This window comes from Aquarana catesbeiana, linkage group LG06 (assembly GCF_042186555.1).
Source record: "Aquarana catesbeiana isolate 2022-GZ linkage group LG06, ASM4218655v1, whole genome shotgun sequence".
In the NCBI taxonomy this organism is placed as follows: domain Eukaryota; kingdom Metazoa; phylum Chordata; class Amphibia; order Anura; family Ranidae; genus Aquarana; species Aquarana catesbeiana.
In genome coordinates, this window is record NC_133329.1 from 303,807,153 (window position 1) to 303,833,643 (window position 26,491).

Consider the following 26,491-nt stretch of genomic DNA (forward strand, 5'->3'; position numbering starts at 1 on the left):
CAATATGCTTAGAAAAGTGTGTAAAATGTCATATATATTTGTCTTGCAGTGTGGCCCTACATCCTCGTAAAGAAATCCTGGTGACAGCCAGTGATGATCGGCTCTGGAAGATGTGGTCTATCCCCAGTGGAGAGATAATTATGACTGGCGAAGGGCACACTGACTGGCTTTCAGGTTGCTGTTTCCATCCAAAGTAAGGAAATATTTTTCTATAAGTCTATACTCCATCCATGAGTTTGTGCAGTGACAGTGGAGCATTAAAATGATATTGGTCTATAACTAGTGGCATAAGAACTGTTAGTTTGCATTCTGTAAAAATCTGATTTGTAAATGCATGAACAACTCTGGTGAGACAACCATGTTCACAGAGATGACACATCATAACATGATATTGCTACCCTAACCTGTTCCAGCATTTCATACCCGAGGGCAAGAATCTTACAGTAAACTCACCAGGAGAGGAATATGGGGGCTGTCATTGGTGACTTCCTTCTGAAAATGCTAGCTTCTTGATTTTAGGTTTTTCTATGAGCTGTAATACTTTCTTTAGGTTCTGGACTACTGCAGTATGTAGATAGATATATTGCTTATATTCTGTCCCCCCTTTTGCTGAGATACTGAAATTATGCTGCACCATTTTCCTCCAGTCAGTAGGAGGAGAACTAAGCCAAGAAAACCCATAGACTTTTATGCAGGATGTTGGGAATCTTGGAAGGTGTAGTCCAAAGCAACAACCAGGTAAAAGAACAACAGGGTTTCTAAACTGCAGATCCTGTTATGCTTAGGGTACAGGAGAAGCCAACAGAGGACTTAAGTGGAATAGTCTGGGAAAAGCTACTGTTTCGGTGCTGTGGGAGTTCTGGTAGATGCATCCAAGGGATCTTGTCTCCATGGAAGCCGAGCCATTTACCCTCTGAGTTATTCACCATCAGGAGCACTAGATATCCAGCAGCCTTGCCCGCATCACAGCTTCTTGTCTCATTGTGGCCAGGAAACCCGAGTGTACTCAGGCTCACTGCACAGTTGGTGGACTCTTGCAACATCATAGTGGAATTGAAGGGGCTACCGCAAGAGCAGACTGCTAAGCCTTCTGTCCATTGTTACACACATAGCTGAGGGTAAGACAGTTATGCCTTAGAACCCTGCCACACCCAATTTAACCCAGCACTGTCTATACCATATTTACCATATTTACCCTTTTATTGGTTGAACTAGATGGACTTGTGTCTTTTTTCAACCAGATTTATCATGTAACCATGCCCCTCTTAAAGAGTCTGAGCTGCAGGATTATCAAAATGCATCTGTAACTGACTGCAGCCACCAAGAACTATACTGAAACAAGCTGGTACTTACTGCTTATTCACTGCCTGTAGGTTCTCAAAGGGGACTTTTTAACCAAGTGCACCAACGTTCTTAAAGGGCCGCAACAGTAGCCGGACAAAGAACCATATTAGAGACTGCCCCTCCCATTACGATTGCTACACCCCATTTGTCTTTTTATGTATTTAGTCATATGGTCTGGGCCAATCCAGTCAGTTTAGGCCAAGCATAGCTGCCATCAGTGCATGTTAGTAGTCATTTATTAACAGGTCAACTTTATTCACTGCTCACTGCTGCACTTTGGGTGACATTGTTACTATTTATGCTGAAATAGTGGTTACATTTAAAGGCTGTTTTATATTTTGCCAGTGAATACCCTGTATGTTAGCCAATATCAATACTATTGTCAATTTATTTTGTGTTTACCTGGTTACCCATTGACCTAATTCACAATACATTCAGTTACCTTTTATTATCTGATTTGGTGTCAGAGAGGTTGAGATTTCTGAGGAGGTCAAGGCCAAGAACCAGAAGACCCATTCTATCTAGCAGATCCTACAGGAGTAACACTACACATATGCAAATCAGGAAAGTTGAAGAAACTAAAACATTTTCATCTGATTACTTGATCTAAGTCGATGACACAAATGAATAAATCATGATAGCCAGACAGTTAACATTTTCAGAAAATTTCATCTTTGGCAGTCTGCATGATTCTCTCTTTATAGTTTTATTTGAAAGTATAGCTAAAGTCAGAACTTTAGCTATACTGTTAAAAAGATGAATGGGTGACACTGAGTCCCCAAAATGATTTTGGTTCCTCCAAGTAGTGTGGGAAAACTTCAGGTAGCTTCTGTTTGTGTAGACAAGGCATTTTGGGGGCTCAAGGGTGCTTCTTTCATCAGAGCTAGATATATAAGTAGAATGTCAAAATATGAATCCAAACTGTTGGTTGATTTTCAGAGTGGTTAAGAACAGCTATTTGGCATGTCAGCAACTGGTTGTTGCAATCTAGCCTGCTAGCTGATTTTAATAATAGGTAGCTGAGCACTGCTGTAGGCCACAACACTAATTGTCATAAATATCTTATATAAACGTGCATGCATACTTGTTTAGATGTTGGGTTGGCTGCCCTGGGTCTGATTAAAGATAATTCACTTTTGCAGTGAATGCTGGCCAAATGTCAACTATTCTCTATGGTAAAAAACATACCCAAATTTAGTGCAATTAAAGAATGCTCATGTGCTCTTGTTTTGACCCTGTTTATGTTTAGAACTGTTTATATGTGGATCAGTTTAGAGAATCTATATTCCTAGTTGAGAACATTTCTTATATCTAGGCATACAATAACATTCTCCTGATCCAGCCAAAAATCAGGCAATCGTCTAGTGTCTGTGGGGCACCTTCATACAGTCCCATGTGCAAAAAACATTGTATGATCTTACTTTTTTTCCCTAAATTAAGCTAGACCTAAGAATTTTTGTCACTTGAAGTTGTGCCTCCTCTTTCATGATACCCTGCATAATAAGGATGCTTGTGCAACCAGTGTGTTCCCATTTATGGAATTTGTTTTTCCTGCAGACATTGCAAAATAGTTGGATCATACATGCATGTTAGACTATTTTCTAATGTTTTTAACAGCTTTAGTTGATCCAAAGTAAATACTGTACAACCCAAATCGTATGTCTTGTTTTGCACTATGAAAAACTGGCCTAATAACAGAAGAAACCCCATGACACTCAAGCATTGTAATGTCACACATCACTTTCTGCCTCTGCAATACATTGAGGTTGATTTACTAAAACTGAAGAGTGCAGAATCTGTTGCAGCCGTGCATGGTAGCCAATCAGCTTCTAAATTCAGCTTGCTCAATTAAGCTTTGCCAAAAAATAAAATAAAAACATAAATGGAAGCTGATTGGTTTCTATGCACAGCTGCATCAGATTTTGTACTCTCCAGTTTTAGTAAATTAACCCCTCAGTTTTTTTAGCTTTTAGTTATTTGCTCATGTGTTTACATAAAAAAGTAGTTACAGCAGTAATAAAAACTACCTCTAATACTCAGGAACCCCCTGAAAGTTAACCTCTCCGACACCTTAATACATAAACTATCACCTTTACTTTTAACCTCCCTCACAACACTGAACCCCTAAACTATTAGCTTAACTCTTAATCAACCAAACCATTTACCTTTAAAATTGTTCCCATATCACTTAGCCACCTTCTATCAACAGTTAACTTCACCTATTTTTTTCTTTTGGTCACTTTGTCAAGTTGTGTTTTTTTTTTGTCTGTATCCCAACTGGGGAGACTTGCCCTTCCATTTGTTCTGGTCACTACTCTCCCTCTGACAGCAAGTGAGGGGAAATCCAAAAATGTGAAGTTGTCTTCAGCGCAATAGGTAAAATCCTCCAATGGGGATACCTGTTCATGTAACAACTCTCTAAGATAGGAATCCTATGTAGTTAGGAGAAAGATTGTCCCTTATTTCCTGTTGCAAGACAGGAAATTAAAGCAGTACTGGCAAAGCTCGTTTGGATGTACTTCTCCTGTGGATCACAGCATGATCTGCACTCCTATGATTCGTTTTCAGCAGACAGCGGGCTGACGTCACAGAGCCGGTCCAGGTTCGGGAAAGATCGTGACCATATGATTGGGATCTGCCCACATGCCTGGCCTAGCACATGACTAAGCCTCTCAGCGCACCGCTGAGAGCCTGAGCCAGCCGCTTCCGCCCACCTCCACAGCCCCCTCCACAACCCAGTGCTCCAGTGAGAGCGAGGGAGCAGAGCAGAGAGCTGGCGACTGCTAGCTCTCTGCTCATGGAGCTGTGAGAACCGAGAAATCTGCGGTGTTTAATCAATTGGTTCTCAGTGTTAGAGCCAACGGGGAACAGTTGCAGCATTAGACCAATGCTGCATCCACCTAGATAAGTATGATTAAGAAAAAAAAAATCCCATGCTTCTCTTTTAAGGGAATCCCACCAGCAACAGAAAAAAAAATTAGTGTGGTAAGATGCTGGCATAAAAACAAGATGCTCAGTAACTCAAATAAGGGCGATCATTGTGACAGAGCACATATAGTAGATGCAGGACTGTCCCAGCAAATCCAACACAGTTGGAATCCATGGGCTAGAGATCTAGGTAGCAGTATATAGGCATACCTAAAGTTTTATTGGCAAAGTTTTGCTTGCCCCTGCCCCCTCCCACCACTTCCCTAACCCCTCAATTCATTGCTGATACTTTGCATGACAATAAAGGAAGAAGTGTGTAAGGACAGGCAGGCTAATTTTTATTTTCACTGGCAAAATTTAGATTTGTATATGATTTAAAATGTCTACATCTCTGGATCTGTTGCTCACTAAGGTATCTAAGGTAAATTTTGCTTACCCATATTTTCAATATATGTTCAGTTTGAGTTGCCCAGACTTGTGACTGGTTTCTCTAGTGTTTTCGGCTCTTTAGCTGTCTCCTGTATCCTTGTCATGTGTTTTATGCAAGTAAGAAACAGAATATATAAAACTTTTAAACAAAATAAATGGCCAGTAAAGAAGGAAAGTGCCAGCAAAATAAGTAATTGTAAAGCTATGCACTCAAATAATATTGGTAAGGGGGGACATTATTATTATGCTCTGAGTTCTGCTGCCTTTTCCCGAGAGTGTTGCTTTAAATCCAACTGGTTGCTATAGGTTAATCCATACAGTTGTGATTTCAGATGCTTTGATTAATGGGTCCCAATATGCCTTTAGCCTTGTGACTAATAAAGCAGCCAACGTATGATATATAAGCAAATGTCTGAAATCTATTTACAGATGCATTTTGTTAGCAATGGTCCAGAAAAAGCTGTAAATTTCATCTGCATAGTTCACGGTTTCCATTCAATGTCTCAGATGTCTCATTTATGTTCTGTTGCTTTCAAGGTTAGCTTTTGCCTCATGCATGATGACATTGTTGTGCTTGGCTTAAAGCATAAAAATAGATGAAAGTGTTACAAAGACGAAATAACTTGTTTACTGGGTAACCCTAAAACCCAGATTACATTATAAAGATGATATACAGCAGCACCATCAATTATTTGTTTCTAGAGCCTCTCTGTGTGCTGCAGCCAGTTCTGTGATATTAATTGGGTTTTCTCGCAGACGATATATCAGGAGATCAACACAGACATGATCCATTAGCAACCATTCACAATGCTTGGAGTCCTTTCTGCCCTCAATAATCCCCAGTAACCTTTATGCCACATAGTCTTACCATCTCCCTACAAAGGTATTTACCATTGTTATCGACTCAGACTACAATACAATAAGGTAAAGGACAATTTATTGAAACCCACCCCATCTTTTATTAGTGGGCTAAAATACTCTGAGAACAGCTGGAAAATAAACCGCAGCCGTCGCAGAGAATGTTAATCAGATTTTCATAATACATTGTTACCATGGCTTCCAGGGATCCAGACTTACAGGAACCCAGGAAAGATTTTTTGATTAGTGGACAGTCTGTAATCCTTATATGTTTTTTATTCTGATTTCTTTGATTCTCAAAATTGCGTTCAATAATCCCTATTTCACATACATGTTGTAAAATACATGAAGACATAAACGTCACAATCTGCTATTTACTGGTGTCTTTTGAAGTACTGTAGATTGAGCAGCTTTTTATCTGCTTCTTGAAATCCATTATCCACAAACAGAACCAGTCTGACCTCTGTCCAAGAGACAAATCCTACCTAACTATGCCATTTAGGTCTCTTGGGTTTCATGGGACCATACACGTTGCAAGAAGAATTAAATCTGTAACAATTCTAGTTTTAATTACAACATTTAGGGCTTATTCGCATGGCACAAGATACAATGTTTTGGATCTGTAAAGTATACTTCTTTTATGTTTTTTTATGCAGTTGTATGTTATGCTATGGGCCCAAGCACACAGCTGCACTCAGCTAAGAGCTGCCTGCGTCCAAGCGACCAAGGACACTATGAAACAAGAGCTGCCTGCATCTTATCAACCGAGGATGCTAGGCAAAACTCCTGACTGCAGATTCCAATCTGCAAGATCCAGCAAAATGTGCAGGCAGGAGAATCAGGTTAGGAGTAAACGAGAGAACCAGCAGAAATGTAAGGCACTCTGGCTTGATGGGGGTTCAGGGTGACAGTCTGCTAGTAACACTAGCAGGCAAGCAGCAGGAATATATAACAAAAGTCTGTAACTGAATCTTGGAGTAGCATGGTCAGGTACTTGGCAGTAGCATGAAGCAGAATCAGAGGCAATAGTGAAGTCACATAGCAAGCCGAGGTCAGCAATAAGTGGGCAATGCAATACCAAAACAGTACAGAAGGATCCAGAATTTGGTAATTAGAAAGCCAGGTTGGTAACAGGAAGCATTTGAAGAACACATATCAGGACAAAGGATACAAGCTGAAGACCAGTCACCACTGACACCAAGTCAGACCATCGCTTAAATAGGATGCTTGGCACAACACTGACCCTGGGCATGCACACACATCTGCACACAAACTGTAGAGCATGTACACAAAAACGTGCACTCCTGCCTGCAGTCGGCAAGCCTAGTCACAACACTATATGCATAGCCATGTGCAAAGACTGGCAGTGGCACATATGCAGCTGGCCAACAGATATTCCATGATAATAAAAATCATTTACTTTATGAACTTAAGCAATACCCTGAAATCTCCACCTCTTTCATTCCAAGTCCCAGACATTCTACCATAGTTCTGCACTTGGTGCAAGGCTGTTCACGCTTATGACATATATAGGGTCAGTATGCTGAAATCAACAGTTTATCAATCTAGTCAAACTGATTACGATTTCTGTTTACATGTTTCAGATGATGATTATAATGGTTATACATGCAGTCTCAAGATATAAGCAAAGAATAATTATAAATATAGCACATGACTTAACTTATGGAAGGTTAGGTTTGATTCTTGCCATTCTGCTTGCATCCCATGTTCCAAATAGTGCACATAAAAATGATAAATAAAACCAACAGGTTTTAGCTTGTGCTAAAAGATTTCTTTTGAAGCCTTTTTAAAATAATTGGGGATTATATATTCCAGTGTTGGAGGACAGGAAAACTCCATAAAGGTGCCAAGGTAAGCTGAGGTATAAAAAAAAAAAAAAATCTGCTATGGACTGGAAGCCATTGGGGTCGCAAGTCACAGTGATAATAATGACTTCAAACTCTGTGAAATGTCAGCTTAAAGCAGTTTCTTAAGCCAGAGTTAAACAAAGAATCATTTTGCTGCATCTCAACTGTGAAGGAGGATCGTAGTATGGCCTGACCTTACTATTTGAAGGTCTGATTCATCTACAGAAGAGCTAGGGACAAGCGAGATTAGCCTTGGAAAACTTCACAGCATATAAAGACCGCTGTTAAAATCCAAGCCCTTTGTGTTAAGGAGCGACTAAAATGCAGTGGCAGTTAAGGAAGACATTGGGTAATTTTTTTTTTTAATCAAAAGCTTTTTATTGACAAGAATAGTAACTCAAATACCATAAGAACATATGCAAAACCATCAGGAAAAAAACAGCGTACATACTGTATATGCATATGGGTAAAGAAATAAGAAGCAGTTACCTATTATATAGCTCATATAAAAAAAAATTTTACCACAAAAAAACACACACAACAAAGGTAATAAAAAAAAAAAAAACAACAAACAAAACCACCCGAGCTTGTTTATGGACATTTATGCAATATGATTATATATTTTGATATAGAATATGAGGAAAGTCCCAAGCTCAAGAAGGAATCCCTGTAACAGTAGGTGGGTTTAGAATCTTAGTAATCTATTCATCACTAGCTGCGGAGGAGCAAGACTAGAATTATCCAACAGCTCTGCCAAATAAGGGACAAATACATTTGATACTAGAGGACTGGGAATTCTCTACAGGCACCACCTCCCCTAAATATATTCAAAAAGTACCAAGAAACAAAACTGGGAGTTTTGGGGTGCAAAAAAATCAAATCAATTTGATATTACAAATGTCATAATTTTATTTAATCAAACATGGTTAAAAAGAGAATCAATATTTAAAACTCCTACTACTTGACCTCTCTGCGGCCTTTGATACTGTTGACCACCCTCTCCTTCTCAATAAACTACATTCCCTTGGCCTCCGAGATTCTGCTCTTTCCTGGTTCTCTGCCTATCTATCACAGAGCTCCTTCAGTGTCACCTACAACTCTGTCTCCTCCTCTCCATTGCCCCTTTCTGTGGGGGTCCCCCAAGGCTCTGTTCTTGGAACCCTTCTCTTCTCTATCTACACCTCCTCCCTTGGTCACTTGATAACCGCCCACGGCTTCCAATACCACTTATACGCAGATGACACCCAAATCTATCTGTCTACTCCTCACCTCACTCCTTCAGTCTCCTCTCGCATTACTAACTTACTAACTGACATATCAGCATGGATGTCACACCACTTCCTTAAACTAAATCTCTCTGAAACTGAGCTATTAATATTCCCCCCTCCATGACTTTTCCATCAAAATCAACAATACAACTATCAGTCCCTCCCCTCACGCCAGGGTACTAGGTGTAATCCTAGACTCTGACTTGTCAATTTAGGTGACAAGTCCAATCACTGTCAAAAGTTTGTAGAATTCACCTCCGTAACATCTCTAAAATTTGCCCCTTTTTAACATAATGAAAACACCAAGCTGCTCATTCACTCCCTTGTTATCTCTGGCCTTGACTATTGCAGCTCCCTTCTCATTGGCCTGCCTTTCCATAGGCTATCCCCTCTTCAGTCTATCATGAATGCTGCTGCCAGATTTATCCACCTTACCAACCACTGATTGTCTGCCAGCCCTCTCCTCCAGTCCCTCTACACTGGCTCCCAATCACCCAGCGAATTAAATTCAAAATACTAACCACAACATACAAAGCCATTCACAACTCTGTCCCGAGCTACATCACCAATTTTGTCTCCAAATATCACCCAAATCGTCCTCTCCGTTCTTCTCAAGACCTTCTATACTCAAGCTCTCTTGTCTCCTCCTCCCATGCTCATCTCCAGGATTTCTCTAGAGCCTCCCCCATCATCTGGAACTTGCTACCTCCACCTGTCCGGCTATCCCCTACTCTTGCTACCTTCAGGCGATCCTTGAAAACTCATCTCTTCAGGAAAGCCTATCGCGTCTCCAACTAATCTTCTACCACTTCCATCAGCACAATTCCCCACAGTTACAACCTTTTGTACCACCTGCCCCACCCTATTAGATTGTAAGCTCTTCTGACCAGGGCCCTCTTAATCCTCTTGTATTTTATTGTATTATAACTGTATTGTCTCCCTTTTATATTGTAAAGCGCAGCGTAACTGTTGGCGCTATAAAAATCCTGAAAAATAATAATAAAACTGGAACGCGGAAAGTCATGCGGTCACAATACAATTGTTGCCTCTACATGTTTCACCACAATTGTGGCTTCTTCTGGGTCTTTTGTAGTACCTTAATACAATGTCACTAAAAGAAAACAATGAATTTTAAATTTTAATAAATCCAAATAAAAAGAAAAAAGGAAAAGAAGAGAAATAAGAAGGAGAAAGACAATAGTACACACAAAGACTCCAAGGGATCAATCACATTTACATTTCATATATTTACAATTACAATAATATATAGATAGTCTGATGGATGCACTCTCATCCCAAAAGTGATCAAGGTTCCAAATGTTCCTCAGGGCTCACCAAAAGGTCCAATGAGGTGTCAGTGTGCCATAAAGGGGGGGGGGGGGGGGGGGCGCGCAATAGCCCTACGTTCACACCTGCCAAGGCATATAGTAGAATAAACTTGGTACACCACTCTTATTATCACTTAAGCCAATCATTTTAACCATACTGTAGTTCAACTTTGACCTACCCTGTTATGATAAGAAGTCAAGGAATTCACAGGTTGATAATTATATCACTCCCAAAACGTATACTTCATATACTTATGGTAAACTTCAAGGGAGTTTTCTTATAAATCTAAGATTTTTCTAGATAGGTATAACAATAAAATTGGCAAGTTCCTCTTACCTAAACACTTCCTTCATTAAAGATAACTGTATTCCTTTCCTTAGTATCAATATGATACCATCGAACCAGGGAAGATCAATGTTGAGTAATCTATCCCAAGGGGGTATCCCCTATAGAGGAATGATAGGTTAGTGTCAAAGAAAAATCAAAAGAAGACTGCGCTAAAATTAGAACACATATTAAACAACATATATAATTATGTGAATATTAAGAAATTCAATCAATCAAGTAATCGAAAATAAATGTGCTTAAGTATAAACCATATAGTGGGAATATATGGAAAATGTGGTGAACCAGATATGACACAAAATTGCAATGTTGGAATTGTATGTGTCAAATGGCAAAAGTATATCCAAAGGTGTGGTAGAAATGTTCAAAGGAAATAAATCCTTGGAGCCAGAGCAGATGGAATAGGTGATCAAATGGTTAAACACTCAACACCCAGTGAGAAATCCTCCACCTTAATAGATATACGCTTACCAGAGGTAAGCTAGATAACAGCTTATCAATGGATATCCACACGGGGGACACAACTCCTTGGATCTCCTCACAAGGAAGGGGTAGGCAGGAACTTTCTCACAGCGGACCTCAGACAGCATGCCAGGGGAACCCAGAAAAATGAAAAATTTCCTCCATAGTGTGAATCCGTATGGTTATTTATTAAAATATGGTAAATACACTTACATAAAATCTTGGTTAAAAATCACAGAAACAGCCGGCCGGCTTGCATACACCCGTTCAACGAGATTTAGGATAGAAACGATGACGTCAGCGCGTCGACCTTCCGACGTACGTTTCGTCCTATTGGACGTCGTCATGGGAACGGGCGACGCACTGACTCATCGCTACTTTATAGGAACAAAACGAAACCAAGCCTCGCTATGAAGCTCGGATGGCGTCACCACCACATCCTGTTAGGAGAGGATGTGTGTGTCGAATAATTGTGGGATAGGCTGACGCTTCCCCCGTCAGCCAATCACAACCTCCCGGTACAAGGGACGGATTTATATTATTAAAAAAACATTAGAGGGCATGGAAGAAGACTCATACACGCCATCTAGTGGAACAAATAAAATTAACACTCAAAGCCACATATTATAATGTGGAAGAGAAAACCAGCGAATTAGTTATAATGGAAAATTTGATAAAAGTATATCATCAAAATGTTAGAAAGAAATGTTAGAAAAAAATTCTCTTCTCTTTTTCAGAAAAAATATTTTTTAGAAAAAATTCTTTCCATATATATTTTGACATACTGACGCCACCAGAGTGGCTTTGAGTGTTAATTTTATTTGTTCCACTAGATGGCGTGTATGAGTCTTCTTCCATGCCCTCTAATGTTTTTTTAATAATATAAATCCGTCCCTTGTACCGGGAGGTTGTGATTGGCTGACGGGGGAAGCGTCAGCCTATCCCACGATTATTCGACACACACATCCTCTCCTAACAGGATGTGGTGGTGACGCCATCCGAGCTTCATAGCGAGGCTTGGTTTCGTTTTGTTCCTATAAAGTAGCGATGAGTCAGTGCGTCGCCCGTTCCCATGACGACGTCCAATAGGACGAAACGTACGTCGGAAGGTCGACGCGCTGACGTCATCGTTTCTATCCTAAATCTCGTTGAACGGGTGTATGCAAGCCGGCCGGCTGTTTCTGTGATTTTTAACCAAGATTTTATGTAAGTGTATTTACCATATTTTAATAAATAACCATACGGATTCACACTATGGAGGAAATTTTTCATTTTTCTGGGTTCCCCTGGCATGCTGTCTGAGGTCCGCTGTGAGAAAGTTCCTGCCTACCCCTTCCTTGTGAGGAGATCCAAGGAGTTGTGTCCCCCGTGTGGATATCCATTGATAAGCTGTTATCTAGCTTACCTCTGGTAAGCGTATATCTATTAAGGTGGAGGATTTCTCACTGGGTGTTGAGTGTTTAACCATTTGATCACCTATTCCATCTGCTCTGGCTCCAAGGATTTATTTCCTTTGAACATTTCTACCACACCTTTGGATATACTTTTGCCATTTGACACATACAATTCCAACATTGCAATTTTGTGTCATATCTGGTTCACCACATTTTCCATATATTCCCACTATATGGTTTATACTTAAGCACATTTATTTTCGATTACTTGATTGATTGAATTTCTTAATATTCACATAATTATATATGTTGTTTAATATGTGTTCTAATTTTAGCGCAGTCTTCTTTTGATTTTTCTTTGTATATATGTGTGCACGCCTCACTTTAGGACTGCAGCTTGCAATATTCTACTAAATATTAGTAGCACACCTTTTATGGTAGCGCGGTATTTTTTGTGGTTTATAGTGTCAAAGACCATGTCTATTTTCAAAAATTAAGCTGGAATCAGGTTGACACAATCTTACACAAAATTGACTTTTCACCTTGGATTAAAAATCCTGCAGGTACCATACAGGGCGATTGGCCACAACAACATTGCCTCTACCCTGAAGGTCTTAAGTATCCACTTGGTTTGGTGCCGGACCTTAATGGACGTCTGATCCCTGAGCTCCCGTCCATGGAGACAAATGCTACAGTCCAGCCGAGCCATCCACTGCAACAGACATGCAGAACAACTCGGGGGATCCCTCCCCAACTAGATCCCGCTCACCCAGATTGCAGATAAGCCGCAGTATACCGGAGATCTTATGGTCCCAGGCACGTGAGGCCCCCTGACTTCAAATTGGGCCTACACGAACATGGCGCGCTCCTCCAGCCTCAGCACCTCAGACAGTAATCACTCCCAGCCACAACCCTCAGCTGATGGTCCTTGTACCCGGCTAAGCATACAGGACTTGCGCTCAGTGGCAGAAGATATTAAAGCCACACTTGCAACAGCCATCACAAAGCTAAGAAGAGACATCCAGACGATGGCAGTGCAGATGGATGACATCGAGGAAACAACAAAAATGCATGACACTACCATCCAGCAACTACAAGCCTCTTCTTACTCCCAAAACACCCAAATTGGAGACATTCAGAGGCATATGGAAGATTTGGACAACCGAGGATGCCGCCACAATATAAGGGTAAGATGCATTCCTGAAACAATTGAATACAACCAAATTGCAAAAGCTACTATTGCCATCTCTAATGAACTCCTAGGCAGACCTCCTGAATCACCTATTGACTATGAACAACTACTCAGAGCTTTAAAACCCAGGAGCAGAGACATTGATCCCCCCAGAGATCTTAAATGCTGTCTCATCAACTTTAAGCTGAAAGAGGAAATCTTACATAGGGCCAGAGACCGTTGATCCCTACAGTACCAGTGATCAGAAATAAAACTGTTCCAAGATCTCTCGCCCATCACCCTCCAGAACAGAAGAGACTTACTGCATTGAACAGGTGTGACCAGAACAGTGTGGATTGCAACAGAGGAAACCAAATACACGTAAAGTGAAATCATGTAGTTATTTAAGATAAGTGCATATAGATATAAAAACACCTCCAATACCAAACCGTGTACAACAATCCAACAGCCAGACAGTGACCCACAAACAACAAACAGAACAGGTATGTACAATAGATGGGGAATACCAGAATCATAAATGTAGCCAGGCCAGGGTCATAAATGGAAGATCAGCAGATGGGGGCAAGGAGCAAGACAGGACAGGGAAAAGGTGGAAGGGATCAGGCTGTAGGGCAGGGGTACAGGAATACAGAATCACAGGATGGATAGGAACAGGTACAAATACAGGTTCCGGTTCAGGTTCTCAGAATCACAGAATACAGGTCAGGGCTGAAGGACAATACCAAGGCAAGTGGGTGAGTGCTTGCCAGGTATAAGTACACATCTCCTTCAATTAGCCTCAGGTGATGCCTGATCGCAGGAGATGTCGGCTCCACACTGCCAGGATACACCCGCTGGTGGACACCAGTACTGCGACCCGAAGATCAGACAGTGCCACCGGCAGGTGAAACCTTTCCTGACACTTATGCCCTCTTCTTGACCTCCTGCACAACATAAGTATCCAATATCGGTGGAAATTTCCCTTCTGCTTATCTGCCTCTTTTCAAGGTCGCACAGCAAACCTGCGTCTACCGGAGGATTTGCCCTCCTTTTGCGAGACACTAAATATACCCCGCATTGACATACCAGATTGGTACAGCACCCTCCATCCACCGCGTATGAGAAGAAACCCATCCACAGGCGCCATCCTGGTCCATAATGACTTCCACATACGACATCGTAGATCTGCCTCGCCAAGAGATGCCATTTCCGCCAATCCTGGGAATGCCATGGCAGCCCAACAGCTTCTTCAACTCACAGGAAGGCCCATCATGAAAGATCCGGCTGAGCGACCTCCATTTCCCTCCACTTTCTTCCTCCCAGACGCCCCTGTGTCATCTGTCCTATATCAAGACAGGAAACTCTCTTTGACACCTGCTTGCGATGCACGAGATGGTTCTCATTTGATTGATCTGTCCACATCAGGGATAAAGTTTTCTTCTTTCCAGTGACTATTCCCACTAGGTGTTCCTGACCAACTGAGAGACAGCTACTCAACAGCTTAATCTACCACAAGAGATGACATAATCACCTAAACTCTACCTCAGGGGACCCTCTCTGTAGACCCTCAACAAAAACCTTGGTTGTAAAGATAAGACGCTCATTTCAGGCCATTCAACTCCCCTTGATCATATACCAAAAGACTGAACTATGAGACCAATATACTCCATATTGGTGGGCGTTTATTCCTAAAAGTTGAGTTCCCACTTAAAAAATACCCCCCCCTTTTTTCTTTGCCCTTGTCCGCTCCCCTCCACTCCACTCCCCTTCCCTCTCCCTCCCCCCTCCTCCTCCTTTTCCTCCCTCCTCAATCCCCCCCTCTATCTCCTATCCCCCCTTTACATTCCCTTCAAACCTAGCCTCCCCTAAAGGTATCTCAAGTATGTTCCCTGACCTATAGCTAATATAACTTTCTTTAACTGAATTCATTGAATGACATATTTCAAATGTTCATATGTTATTTTGGAAATATTTCTGAAGGGTAATATCGCATGGATTCCAGCATCTATGTGAAGGATGCTGGATATATAATCTAAAATATAAAAACCTATACTTCAATACAGATCCTCAGCTGTAATTAGATTGATGTATTATTGCTGGGTAATACCTTTGCAAAGTAACTCCCCTACCTATACTTCATTAATGTTCATCAACCCAGTAATTTCTATTGAGGTCATCTTTTTTAGCTTATTGTCTCATACAGTATATGCTATAAGACTATCATCTAACTACAACCTGGTAGACATACATTTTAATAAAATTTGTACTGTTGAAAGCTGTTCCCTGGGGTGCCTAGGAGCAGCACTTCAGCAAGGTAAACTGTACTGACAGCTGAGCACCAAAAAAACAACAATGCTATTTTATTAATTTTTAATATTCAACGCAAAGTCCGCCATCTATCCATGTCTCTGTTTTATTTTGCTGGGAAATAACTTTGAATAATACACACACCCCCCGCCCAGCATATATAGCCATGTCCATCTTGAGTAAAGGCAGATGATTCATGTAGCATTCGCCTCCTGAAATATAGTACATCTGTATGTGTGCTTAGCTGAGAACCCCCCCCATCCCGAAGTCTCCTGTGATATATGACATTTGCCTAGGCATGGAAACCAGGAAGTGACTGAAGAAATGTAAAATGTAAAATTAAATGTATGCACAACCCCTACCCAATTCGGCATAACTCAAAGATTGGAAGTATTGCAAAGAAGCATGGAACCATATAATAAAACATGTAAACAAAAAATACATTTTTAGTGTGTTTTTTTTTTAATTTGTATTAGCTTTGCCCAGTGTTCAGCCCTTGTGTCAGTTAGTATTCTGTTTATACAGACATAGGTTCAGCAACCATGCTTATATAAACAGCAACAATTGCACACCAATGATGTCCATTCCTTTCATCAAATGTTATGTCGTTGACCAATGCATGCTGCGAGTCCCCGCTTTTAAAATGCCAATGTTTGCTCCCTTTGTGAGCCTCTGGGTAATTTGGTGAATGGCTTGCTCTCAAACTCCTAGGGGTCAACTTACCTACCCAATAAGATATGTGGTTGGTGACAACAAGTGGTTAACATGTTGTCAAGTCACTGTACTTTTGTATGCCTCATGACCTAGGGTTGAGAGTCTTGAGACATCATTTAAATTGTAACACTGAGTATTCATTAATTCTGAAATATTTAATTTGGGAGGCAGTGGGCTTCCTGCTGATGCCCAATATTTTTTTGTGTGATAATTACGATCTTCAAGGACATGGGGCTTAGATGGATGCTAAGTTTGTGATCACATATGCCAAGCTATGCATGGGTTGGTTGGGGGAATGCTATGGCCTTTGGTGATATTAATCCTTTCAGGGGTCAGATCAGGTTCTTCTTTCAACATATCGATGACTTCATATATACTTTATAAGACACCAGGATCAGTGTAACCTTAAGTTTACCAATGAGGAGCAGATCACACATATCGGTTATGTAGATCTGACCCTGACCCGCTTTACAAGCATATTAGAAACCCATCTTGAGGAATTCTCTCCTACATGTTAACTATTACCATCTGGCACATGTAAAAAATAGAAAAAGTCATAATTAGAGGCTAATTCTTTTTTTTTTTTTTTTTAATAATAATTTTTATTCAGTTTTTGTCAGTTTACAAAATGATAAATCGCATATTCATACAGCAATAGGTATCGTAAACCGAAAAATAAACTGTGATGGCTAACAAAATCATATAGTAACATTGCGTTCATAGTACAATAACCTGAATTTGAGGAATATGATTAGGGCAGGAGAAGCTATGTTCCTCCACTAGTCACCCCATTTGGGAACTTACTGTGACATAGTGGAGGTACCAGTTCTATAAACCTATGTGTCAGTGGTATCATTAACTGGGTTATATCTGTTAGCATTCATATAACAAGAGCGTGAAGCTCAGAACTAATATTAAGTAAACATACATATAAATGAAACAGGATCAGCTCATATGGAAAGGAAGGATATGAACCTTAAGAAAAAAAATGCAGATACGTATTAGAGAGTTTGCCAGAGCAGTAGTTGATGAAATATTATTCATTTGTGATGAGTGTGGCACCAAGTCGTCCATCGTTGCCACCGTGGATGAAAGTGGTCATAGTGTCCCCCAATGGATGCTAGCATTTTTTCATAAGTGAAATGTAAGGATAGTGTGTGCAAGACCTCTTTTACCTCTGGAGGATTCAGGGACCTCCATTTTCTTAGTATCACTAATTTGGCTGCTAGGAATAAGTGAGTAACAAATTGCCTATGTAATGGTGGAATTTCTTCTATGCCTATTTTGAGGATAGCTAAAGAAGGTGAAAAGCGGATTTGTAAATCTGTTATTTGACAAAGAATTTTGAAGATGTGGGACCAATATGTGGTTAGGTTCTTACAGCTCCATAAGATATGAAATATGGTACCCGGTTGTCCACAATTTCTTCAACAGGTGGAGGGGTCAAATTTAGCTATTCTGTAGGATGTTAGGTACCATCGTTGTGTAATCTTATGTGAGAGTTCCCATAAGTTGGTGCATTTGGTTGCTGAGTGGATGTGCTGCATAGCTTTGTGCCATTGTTGTTCAGTAAAGGAGTCGTTAAGGTCCCTTTCCCATGCTAGCATGGAATTCGTTTTGGTACATATACTCTTGTCATGGATAGAGTCCTAAAACAAGGAGATACCGCCTTTACGAGATGTCTTGGCAGTAAGGTAGATATAAATCTGCCAGAATAAATTGTATTTAATGGTGTCATTTTTTTTAGATAAGATATAATTCTGAAGTACTTAAATTGTTCTGAGATAGGTAAGTCAAATTTCATTTGTAAGTCAGCAAATGATCTTATATTTGTGCCTGTGTATAGATCCGAAACCCATTGTAGTCCCCTCATTTCCCATTTAGTCAGGGATATGTCCGGAATTAGCAAAGCTAGAATCGATATTGGAATTGATAGAGAAATAGTAGGAGACGACCGAGACTTGGTAGTCATCAAGGTCTTCCATAAGTTTAAGGTTACTAGAATTGGTAGAGGGAGGTTAGAGGGTTTGGCGTTAAGATGCAGGTAAGCTAAAATATAGTCATAAAGGTTGCCTCCTGGTATCATGGATTGTTCAATACTTCCCCAAAGTGGTGTTTGGTGGTTGGGAAACCACCCTCTAAGTTGTGCCAAGATTGCAGCTAGGTGATAGTCAGCTAATATCGGTAGACCAACCCCTCCTGCTGTTTTTGTTTTGCGAAGTTTGGATAGAGCGCTTCTAGCTTTTTTACCTTCCCACAGATATCTGGAAAGTATGGCTTGTAGGTTATGAAAGAATTTTCGGAGGACTGGAATGGGTACCGTTCGGTAGATGTAGAGTACTTGCGGTAGGATTTGCATTTTAAAGGCAGCCAAGCGGCCCGACCGTGACAGTATATGTTTACTTAAGGACTAGAGGCCTGTTCGTAATGTACATTCCAGTGGGAGGTAGTTAGCATGGAATAGTTGTGTAGGTTGGGATGTGAGCTTAATTCCTAAATAAGTAATTTCCTGGGAATTCCATACGTATGGAAATTTGTTTTGCAGGATTTTTCTATCGTGCTCTGGTACACCAAGATCTAATATATAAGATTTGTTTTCATTTACCTTGTAATATGATACTTTACCATAATCATGTAGTAGTTGAGATACATGTTCCAGGGAAGACACCGGATTAGTTAGCATAAGGATCACGTCATCCGCAAAGAGACTTATGACATGTTTGCGATTGTTGATCCAGAAGCCTTGTATGTTGGGATTTTGTCTTATGCTGGTTGCCAAGGGTTCCATTAATAGGTGGAAAATGAGGGGAGATAATGGACACCCCTGGCGGGTGCCATTTGTTATCTTGGAAGGTTTAGATAGCATACCTGAAGTGTACACGCGGGCTGATGGAGAGGTATATAGGGATAATATTGCAGAAAGTAGGTGGCCTGAGAAACCAAATTTCTCCAGTGTAGCTGTGAGATATTTCCAGTGTACTCTATCGAACGCCTTCTCTGCATCCAGAGCAAGGAGCAGAGAAGGCGTCCCGTGTTTTCTAGCTATATGAATCACATCAATTAGTCTTCTTGTAGCATCAGACGTTTGTCTTCCCTTGGTGAAGCCAGATTGATCTGGGTCAATTAGAGTAGGAAGGATGTCGACTAGTCTCAGTGCTATCATTTTAGCATAAAGCTTTAGATCAGTGTTTAATAAGGATATTGGTCTAAAATTTTGGGGAACATCCGGTGTCTTCCCTGGTTTAGGTAATGTAACTATTAATGCTTCTAACATCTCAGATGGAAAGGAGGCCGAGGCAGCAGCAGTCTCGAACACCTTAAGAAGGTGTGATCCTAGGGATTGTTTAAAAGTTTTGTAATATTCCCCTGTTAGGCCGTCTGGTCCCGGGGATTTATTATTGGGAAGAGTGTCTATAGCTTTTAGTAATTCAGATAATGTGAAAGGGGAATTTAAAGCTTGAAGTTGTGAAGTGGAAATCTTGGGTAAGGTGATGTCCTCTAAGAATTCATTTATAGCTGACTGATGTGGTTGTGTAGTATGACTGTCTTGATTGAGGTTGTAAAGGGAACCATAATATTCGCTAAATGCGTTGACAATGCTTTGGGGGTCAAATACTTTTTGTTTGGATGTGGGACTAATGATGTGGGGTATTTTGGTTTTAAAGCGTTGACCTTGTAATTTGCGAGCCAGTTCTTTTCCAGCTTTATTGCTGGTCGAATAGAATGACATTTTAAGTCGTCTTTCCCTGTGTTCGAAGGAATGGAGTAGTTCTAGTCTATGGTAAGTAGGGTTTTTTTTATCTTGATCTTCAAGAGTTCTAATTTCTGTAAGAAGGGTATTAAGCCGTTGCTGCCTCCTAAGCCTTGTGGTTAGTTGAATGAATATACCTCAAATGTACGCCTTGTGGGCGTTCCAGAGTACAAATGGGTCAGTCATGGAGGAGGAGTTGATCTGAAAATAATCAGACAAGTGGTTTTCTAGCAGTTTCTGAGTGGATGGGGATTGTATTACCTGAGGGTTAGCACGCCATATGTAGGCCCTGTTAGTAGGATAGTTATCTCCCAGGGTAAGGAGGACAGAAGCGTGGTCTGACCAGGTAATGTTATTGATTTTAATTTGAGTCACTTTTTGAAGCAACCACTTGTCCATCAGAATCAGATCAATCCTCGAATAAATGCAATGGCTATGAGAATAAAACGTATAGTCCCGTTCGTTGGCATGTGTACACCGCCATGCATCGAATAGATCATGAGATCTCAAAAAAAAAAATTAAGAGAGGGAGATCTTTTGGAATGTTTCGAGGTAGAATCAATGCGTGGGTCTGGTGTAGCATTAAAGTCCCCACATAATATAAGGGAACCTTGTTGGAGTTTCTTCAGCTTTTTCATCAAGCCATTCAGGAATTTAATTTGTTTGGTGTTGGGAACATAAACGTTCACTAGAGTGTAACGGGTAGAGTTAATGTCACATACAATAATGAGGTAACGACCCGCCGGATCAGATGTTTCAGAGTGGAGGTGGAAAGAAACAGAATCTTTAATAGCCACCATGACACCCCTTTGTTTCGCATTCATATTGGAGAAGAAGTAGTGTTGGAAGTTCCTATGAGAGCATCTTGGTGGGGCTGCTTGATGAAAGTATGTCTCTTGGGCGCAGAGGATATGGCATTGGGAAGAGTCTGCCTCTTTCCAAAGGGATGCTCTCTTGGCCGGGTGGTTTAGGCCATGCGCATTAATGGAAAGTAGTTTAACTGTCATATAGCAAATTGGAAATTATTTTGTGTGTTGAGGGTTGATAGTACTCACGCTTAAGGTGAGAGATGGCAGTCCACGTGGAGATGGATGACCGTTGTTCCAGGGTGATGCTTCTATTAGAATATTCCTCGGTTCGAGCAGGTGCTATGCAGAATCTGAAGGTTCTTTTCCATAAGATTATAGTTGGAGATGTCTCTGTTATTGGACGTTGATCCACAAAAACAAATAAGAAAATACAACAGAACAAGTTAAAAAAAGAAAAAAGAATGGTTACAGGGTAAAAGGAGAATCCGCATGGGGATTCTTGATCCATATGCACTGTTCAGTAAGGTTGGGGGGTAATGGAAATATTTCCATGTGCGCCGTCACCGGGGGGGTGTAAACACAAGGACTAGATGAATTGGTTAGGAGCGTTCCTTCATTTGACCAGCTTTCGTATCACTTTTTTTGTATGTCACCACCTGCCAGTCAGCCTGCATGTATGAGGGACTGTCAATTTGTATGGAAGTTGGAGGTGGTTCTGACAAAATTCCCCAGTGCCTGAGGGCATTCAGGCCTTCTTCCATGGTGGAGATGTTGGTAGTTGTACCGTTATACGTGATGGATAGTGTGGCAGGGTATTTCCACTTGTGCAATATGTGGTGATTGCGTAGCGCTTTGGTAATGGTGGCTAGATTGCGACGTTTCTGGAGAGTGTGTCTAGATAGGTCAGGGAGCAGTTGTAGAGAGGTATATTGAGCTGGGCGTTGATCAGAGTTACGGAAAGCAACCAATATGGTTTCTTTGGCTCTGTAAAAGTGAAGCCGCAGCAAAACATCCCTGGGCACATCATCAGGTAAAAATGACGGTTTTGGTATTCTATGCACCCTATCCACTGTTAGCTCCAGTGCAGACATTGTGGATAGTAAGGCATTGAATAGATCTTGGACGTATTGTGGTAATTGTGTCGCAGGGACTGATTCAGGGATACCTCTAATTTTAAGATTATTTCTCCTGGATCTATCTTCGAGGTCAGATAATTTATCTTTGATCCAGGAGAGTTCATCAGAATGAGTGGTATGAGCATCCACCATTTTGTTGAAAGAGGTTGCATGTGAGTCCAGGGCGCTTTCAATTTGATTTACCCTCTCTCCCAGTAGATGGACTTCTGCCTGACACTGTTTCACTGTGTGCAGCATATCATGATGTAAGGAGGACCGCAGGGACATTAACATGTCCTTTAGTATTGTGTCTGACACAGGTTGCCCTGAAGTAGGGAATCCAGCTATGGGAACTGGTACCTCTGAGGCCTGTTGTAGTGAAGGATTGTGGGTGCTCACCTCCATGCTATGCTGCAGCCGGATATCATGTGGTGAAGCCGTCCGTTGTCTGGATTTGACAGGGCTTCTAGTAGTGGGGGTGGATGCCGCCGAGGAGGATCCGCTGGGCAGATTCCCCGGATCGGTGCCGCTGTGTCTAGGCGGAGAGGCCGTGGCTGCGGTTTTGCCTGTGCCGTTCTCCGGCCGGGCGCCATTTTGGTGAGGCTACGCCGAATTGGAATAGTAGCTCGGCAGCTTACGGAGCTGCGGCGGAGGTTCCTTCCCTCTCCTCGGCATCTCGGACGATGGTGCAGGCTCTGTGGGGTCGGATGTGCTCGGATAGCGCTTCGTAGGGCTCCGATGCTAGTGGATTCCCCGGTGAAGTGGCGGAGCTCAGAAGCTAAGCGGCCATCTTCAGGCTCAGACACCACGCCCCCCCTAGAGGCTAATTCTTTAGGGCTAGTTAAGGTTGTTCCACATTAGAGAATTTTGAGATGGTGGCATCTAAAAGTGAAATGCGGGATGGGCCTCAACCAGTTACTTTTGTCACTTGCTACAGCTTAAAATTTGAAGAAATTAGGCAAATTGTGCACATATATTCATCTGCTCTGCGAGGGATTTTGTATTTGAGAGACGTTTTATCCTCAGGAGTACAATTCTTGGCTATGAAGGCACCAACAATTAGGCAACATCCTATCTCCCAGTTTTTGTGCATAAAAAGATATGTCACTTAAAGGTAAGCTGCCGAACTGAGAAAGCTAGAAGGAATGCACAAAAAAGACACGTTAAAAAACAAAAGGCCAAATACTTAAAGAAAGATGTATGCTTTTCACACCATAGAGGGCGCCTCATCGTTTTTCACTTGAAGCATGCACTCTAGAGCTACAATTCATATCATCAATTAAAAAAATATTGAAGCATTAGCTATTTGACAGTATATGGTTTCAGAAGGAATAGAAGAAGGTTATCTACACTGCTCTCTATCCCAAACAGACAACATAAAGATATCTATGTTCTTACTGATGAAAGTAACCTATTGCCAACGAAGAAGCTCATCAAGCAAGGAAATGTAATGGCATTCAGAGGTAACAGTTATAATAATACAAAATGAATCTGCATATTATCTAAATAAAAAATCACAGTTGAACCGTATCTGCTGAAGTGAAGTGATCATGACATGGTATTCACACCTGGTACTGTTGTCTTAGACACAGGAATACAAAAACTATAAAGATAGTTGAAGATCAGCGTGTTGGTGCCATAAACATTGACCAATGTAATCAAATAATGAAGTGTACCAGTTAATATTGTGAAAATTACCAGAAAACTTTTTCCCAAAATTAACTACAGCAGGCCTAGACATACCCTTTAAAACTCTGCCTTTATGAGGGTCTGAATGTCAGATTTAGCTTAAAGAAAGAAAGAAAAAAATGTTTGACAAATCAGTTAATCAGATTTGGAAACTTGCCTGCTCAAGACCACAGATATGAACATGGATATGAGAATGATGGGAATTGATGCAGCTTTTCTTATTTCTTTTGCTCTGGCTGTTTGTTTTTGTGGTTTATTGGCATGCATGTTTACTCAAGATGGTTACGTGGATGAATTTAGAGTTTGTAATTGCACAATAAAAATAAAAACATTAAATGGTGGTATGTAGTTTGTCTGTTTCTCACAGACAGACTGTTCTGTATGCACTTAAAATAATTTCCAAACAGGCAGCTTTTTCAAGTCTTTGTTTTTGACCTGCATTGGTAATCAAGAAGTGGGTTTTTTTTATCAAATTGTGGTTGATGTATTTTTAGACTTGCCAAAATAATTTAACCAATAGTGTGAAAAGCATGCCCATTTCTTATATGGATAGATGGTTAAAAAGTACATTGCTGCTTTGTAGATTAAAGGAAAGCTGTCAGAACAGCTGTTTGGAACCATTGCTGCCAGCTTGCTTTTAACAGTGCAAGTTAATAGGGCCCGCATATTCATCCTTGCTTTGCTAGTTAGTAAGTCATAAAGTGAACCTGACCTCATTAGGTAAATATTTTATATTTTCTAGGGAACATCTATAAATGTTAACCACTTCAATACTGGGCACTTTCACCCCCTTTCTACCCAGGCCAATTTTCAGCTTTCTGTGCTGTCGCACTCTGAATGACAATTGCACAGTCATACAACACTGTACACATATGGATTTTTTTATAATTTTTTTGAGACAGATAGAGCTTTCTTTTAGAGGTATTTATTCAGCACTGGGTTTTTTTATTTCTTGCTAAAAAAACGAAAAAAAGTGTTTTTCTTAGTTTCTGTTATAACATTTTGCAAATAAGTAATTCTTATTTTTCACTGATGGGCACTGTTGAGGCTGCACTGATGGGCACTGGTGAGGCTGCACTGATGGGCACTGGTGAGGCTGCACTGATGGCCACTGGTGAGGCTGCACTAATGGCCACTGGTGAGGCTGCACTAATGGCCACTGGTGAGGCTGCACTAATGGCCACTGGTGAGTCTGCTTTGATGGGCACTGATGAGGCAGCACTGATAAGCTGCACTGATTGGAACTGATGGGGCTGCACTGATAATCAGGCCACTGATGATCAGAGTCCTTATTATCAGTGCCCTGTCAGACTTGCCGGTTACTGGCTCTCCTATCATCATGCTATGACGGCGCGCAAGGAAAGGAATGCTGATAACCGGCAAGTTTGCTGATCAGCTGTTTCCAGAGGACACAACGGCCACAGAGGGCGCATGTGAAGTGTGTTCTGGGAGGACGTTCATGGGTGCTCTTCCAGGACAAGAGCTCCACGCTGTAGTGCCTTTCAGCTGCAGTATCGAGGTGGTTAATGCCTAAACAGTACAATAGAAAGAATTTACCTTTTGCCTTGAATTCTTCCTGAAAAGTAACAGCACACTTTCTGTACCTTTTGTGCCTTGAGCTGTATGTCTGTAGTGTGAGATCATTTAAGACACTTTGGGGTTTATTTTCTAAAGCTGTAGAGTGCAAAATCAGTCTCGCTTCTGCAGAGAAACCAGTTTCTAACTTCAGCTTGTTCAATTAAGCTTTGGTAATAAAACCTGGAAGCTGATTGGTTTCTATACAGAAGTATGACTGATTTTGCACTCTCCAGCTTTAGTAAATACACCCCTTTGTCTATGATTGCTAGTTTCAGGAAGCTTGGAGTGATATTTGGTTATGTCACTACTGTACTGCTCACTAGTCTGTAAAGATGCCTTTACCTGAGGGCCTACATGCAAGGATCTCCCTACTTCTGCCTTATCCATTCTGTGGATCTGTGATCACTGTTCTTCTGTTGCTTCTTTAATATTACTCTACCAGTCATAAGTCATCAAGGGGAACCCTCTGAAATGAAAAAGTAAGCCTTGCCTCTACCTAGGTGGCTACCTCCACACTGCACCAGGATATCTAAAACCCCTTATTTTGGATATCCCAGTGCACTATTTTTGTTTGAGCCAGCTGACTGCCATATAATCTGTTAAGCTGTGTTAATATATACAATTGTGAGTTATGTGCATGGGGTACCTGGGGGTGAGATTCTGGGAGGGACTCTTTGCTCTATCTGCTTCTGCAGGATATGTGCATATTTTATGAATCTACACTATATTGTCAAAAGTATTGGGATGCCTGCCTTTACACACCCATGAACTTTAATGACATCCCAGTCTTAGTCTGTAGGGTTCAATATTGAGTTGGCCCACCCTTTGCAGCTATAACTACTTCAACTCTTCTGGGAAGGCTGTCCACAAGGTTTAGGAGTGTGTCTATGAGAATGTTTGACCATTCTTCCAGAAGCACATTTGTGAGGTCAGGCACTGATGTTGCACGAGAAGGCCTGGCTAGCAGTCTCCGCTCTGATCAAAGGGGTTCTTTTGGGTTAAGGTCAGGACTCTGTGCAGGCCAGTCAAGTTCCTCCACCCCAAACTCGCTTATCCATGTCTTTATGGACCTTGCTTTGTGCACTGGTGCGCAGTCATGTTGGAACAGGAAGGGGCCATCCCCAAACTGTTC

The 26,491-nt window shown here is 41.1% G+C and overlaps 1 protein-coding gene across 1 annotated transcript in view; it reads left to right on the top strand.

Moving 5' to 3' along the window:
- The window catches only part of SPAG16 (sperm associated antigen 16), a 1,492,162-nt gene that overhangs the window by 695,913 nt on the left and 769,758 nt on the right, over positions 1-26,491 (top strand). The window contains exon 11 of the mRNA XM_073633573.1: positions 50-193. Coding sequence (XP_073489674.1) covers positions 50-193 — 144 coding nt within the window. The remainder of the gene's footprint in view (positions 1-49; positions 194-26,491) is intronic.